This window comes from Phaethon lepturus, unplaced genomic scaffold (genome assembly GCF_000687285.1).
Source record: "Phaethon lepturus isolate BGI_N335 unplaced genomic scaffold, ASM68728v1 scaffold10412, whole genome shotgun sequence".
Taxonomy (NCBI): Eukaryota; Metazoa; Chordata; class Aves; order Phaethontiformes; family Phaethontidae; genus Phaethon; species Phaethon lepturus.
Window position 1 is genome coordinate 1197 of NW_010524088.1, and position 3720 is coordinate 4916.

The 3720-nt window shown below is 48.0% G+C and overlaps 1 protein-coding gene across 1 annotated transcript in view; it reads right to left on the reverse strand.

Moving 5' to 3' along the window:
- Positions 1-690: 690 nt before the first annotated feature.
- Positions 691-3720, reverse strand: part of LOC104617094 (unconventional myosin-VIIa-like) — a gene marked incomplete at its 3' end in the record, with an annotated part of 41118 nt that continues 38088 nt past the window's right edge. The window contains 5 exon segments of the mRNA XM_010282321.1: positions 691-867; positions 1702-1905; positions 2458-2667; positions 3211-3318; positions 3608-3720. The exon segment at positions 3608-3720 is cut by the window's right edge and continues 27 nt beyond it. Coding sequence (XP_010280623.1) covers positions 691-867; positions 1702-1905; positions 2458-2667; positions 3211-3318; positions 3608-3720 — 812 coding nt within the window.

A 3720-nucleotide genomic window follows, 5' to 3' on the forward strand; every position in this document is an offset into this window, starting at 1 on the left:
CTAGGAGACTTGTTAAATTACATCTGCAAATGCACAGTGTTTGTCCAGATGATATTATAGAAAACTTCTTGAAAATGCAACAATGCCATCTAGAATATCCCAATACCAGGTAATATCTTGTCCTACTGAATAAAGCAATTGCCAAAGATGAAAGTGTATCAGTGCTACAGACAGCGATTTATCCAGAACAACGTCTTATCTGGGAGGGATCCTAAGACAAAGTCCTCCAGTGACATCCCAGAATACACTGAGGATGCAGTAGAGATTTTTTTTTATTATTTCCACAGCTTAATCCCCTGGTAACTCTTTACTTCCTTCTCCAAGACGAAGGGCACATTTTTAATTTAGTCTCTTCTGACCCAGGGCAGATCAGAAAGAAATCCCCAAATGAGACACTGATGACACGGGACATTGCACTGCCTCCATGTATTTCTGCCCTACAAGGAGGAGGAGAGAGATCAAAGCTGCACAAGAGATATCAGGGCACTTTCCTTACTGTATTGCTGGGGGACATTCAGTTATCCCTGTGAAGAAGGGACAGGATCAACACCTGACACATAGGCAATTCTCCCTTCGTAGCATAATTGCCAAACTGATAGCCTGCAGCAAACCCCACAAGTCCTTTCTTTCCAACACATTTCAATATCCAGCACCTAATAATAATGTCTCTTTTACAGCCACTGTGGTTACCTCTCCTTCTCCCTGCAGAGCTTGCAGTTCTTTCTTATAGGTCTTCTTCCCAAGAGTCTCATAGATTTTTGTCATCACTGGTATCTTCTCACCACCATCACTCATGGCTGTGTGATATTTCGGCTCAGGGAGGTCTCCCATGAAACGGAGGATAGTGATCCATACAGCAAGCGCTGCCTATTTGAAAGGGAAGTGAAACTCCATTAGCTCTTGCCAGGGCAGCGGAGGGGGTGGTCAAGCCATGCTGAATCCATCAGGGTCACCACTGTGGTCTCCCTGTATGTCTGCAGGAGATAAAACACTTCCCTGTGTCACACATAACAGTTTTGCTTGCAGCATACATCCCATCTGAGCAAGCCAGGCAGGCTGGTGGCTGGGACCACAAATTCAGGCTCTGTGTTCATGCCATCATGAGTGTTTCTGCACCCTACAAGGGGTTGGCTTCTCAGCTGGGGGATGCCAGCCTTACAGAAAGGCAGTGACTGGCAGCTCCTAACCCACTGCAAAGGGGAAGGAAACCACAGTGAAGGCAATTTCATGGTCAATGCAGTGTTCGTTACAGCCATGCAGGTTCAGTACGATTCTACTCTTGTACTGCTGGCTATAGGACAAGTGTTTCTTCTCTGCTAGCTCTGCGATGGTGCATATGACAAGGTAAGAAAGAAGCAACTTTTTCAGCTGCAAAAAGTAGTAGCAGCTTTACAAGCTCAACAATTTTCATCAGCCGTGCCCTGAGGCCAGAGCACTTCGTCTTAACACAAATATCAAGGTATAGAGATGGACTCACCACTACATCCCTCTAATGCTCGTTGTCTTGTCAGTGCTCAAAGCATGCTGGTGGGACAGTGTCTGCTGACACATGCGCAGCAGATGAGGGCTGTGCTCTCCACCAAACCACGAGCACATCAGCGTATCCCAAAGGGAAACTGCTAGTGCCCTTTGGCTGAAGGGTTCCCCAGGCTTGCTCCAACCCACCCTGCCCTGCTCGAGGGTTTTCATCCCCTGCCTCACCAACTGGTCTCCTTCATCTTCGTGGTACAAGAGAGGCTGCTTGAGAGGCCGGCGGATGTAGGTGTGCGTTGTTGTGCCCTGGAAATATGTGGCGGCAAACTTGGCAAATTTGTACTCTGAGAGGTCTTCCTCCTCTTCCTCAGGGAGAGGCAACGCTGCATCAAGGTCCTCTTCCTCCAGTTCCTTCTGAGCTAGCTCGAGATCCTGGTGGGGAAGGACATGCCAGGCATTCAGCTTTGGATACTGAGCTACCCTTTCCCCTTGGGCCTGACTTTTCTGCCCAACTTATTTCCACCCCAAAAAAAGCAGCCAGCTGGAGGAAAAACTGTGAAAAATATCTCTGGAGCCCCTGCAAAGCCCAAGTCCTGAAGGACATACCTGTGCTCCGGCATGTCCCTAGAGCAACAGGAGAAGCATCAAGCATGGCCCCTCTCCTAGCATGGGGAAAGGATGTCTAAGAGCTAAATGCCGTGAGCTGTGGTGAACCACAAGGGATAAGATCTCAAAGGCTGCAAGTCCTCAATGATCTTATAGAGATACTGCTCCCCTCCATGTGGTAGCCCCAGAGAAAGCCTGCAGATTGCCTGACTGTCCCCAGTCATAGCATGGAAACCTTCTGGGGCCATGCAAAAGAGCCTAGTCTTGATGGAAGCCTTTGCAGACTCCCTTTTGGATTGTCCCACTCTCCCCTGATATTCATTAATGTGTTGCCAAAGCCTTTCATGTGATAGCCAGGTTCATGTATGTCACCGGTACCTCGAAGCCATTGGGTGCCTGTCCTTCCTGGCCAGGCAGGGAGGACGTCGTCCCCAGGAACCCAAACATTTTGTCCACCATTTCTGAGTCATTCACTGGTTCGTTGCGAGCTTTCTCCATTTTTTCTAAAAGCTCTTTCTTCCGGCGTGCTTCTTCCTTCTCCTTTACTTCTCTCTCTGCGTCTTCCCGCGCCAGCTGGGCCAGGCGTACCTGCAAGAGGACACGTACAATGACTGAGCTGCTCCATCCAAAGAGTTGGCACTAAATTCTGGCTTTAGAAAGGCAGACTGCCCAGTGCTTCGGGCACTAGCCCAGCAACGTGACTTGGAGCAGAACAGTAACGTGTCCATACCTAGGTTTCCTAACTGCAGAAGGACAAAGCAATAGTGTTTTCTCCATCCTTAGTGCCTGTTTAGGGGGTCTGGTCCATGCACAGAGACTCTCACGGACCTTGGTGTTTTCTTTTATACAGCAACCATGCACGTGCACACACACACAGAGTGTCCCACTTCCCCCTTCAGCCTTTATACAAGAGAATAATAACTGTAATCTCTGGAATTCCTGTGCAGCAAATTAGAAATTCTGGAGCAGCTTGACACTAGTTGGAGTACAGAGCGCTTCAGTGACTTAAACACGAACCACTCAAGCAGGGCAGAAATCCCTTAGGTATTTTTGGTGTTCCCCCTCCAAGGAGCAAAACCAGTCCCTGGAAAGCAGACACAGAGCCCCAGGAAGAGATCAGTCCCCACGTACTTGGTGCTTTTTTTCTGCTTCCTCTTTGGCTTTCTTGGCACTCATCTCCTTTCGGAGTCGTTCCTCTTCCGCCAGCCGAAGTTTCTCTGCTTCCAGGCGTCGATGGTACTGGAGGAATAAACACAAAAGCCCGTCTGAATAGGCATCTTTTTTCTTTTTTTAATTATTTTTTTTCTTTTTTTAATTATTTTTTCTTTTTTTAATTCTTTTTTTTCTTTTTTAAATTATATTTTTCTTCTTGTAATTCTTTTTTTCTTCTTTTAATTCTTTTTTTCTTTTTTTAATTCTTTTTTTCTTTTTAAATACCGATCCCACCAGCACACGACGCAGCAGCACATTTATTTCCCCTCTCCCCACCGCCGCTTCCCATGACTGACCTCTCCTCCGTGGTACTTACTTCCCCCCGGAGGCGCTTATACAGCCTTCGGGCGATCATGCCCCGAGCGTACGCCTGGACGGTGAGGACAGCCCAGAGGCGGTGGCGGAAAGCCCTAAGGACCCGGGAACCCC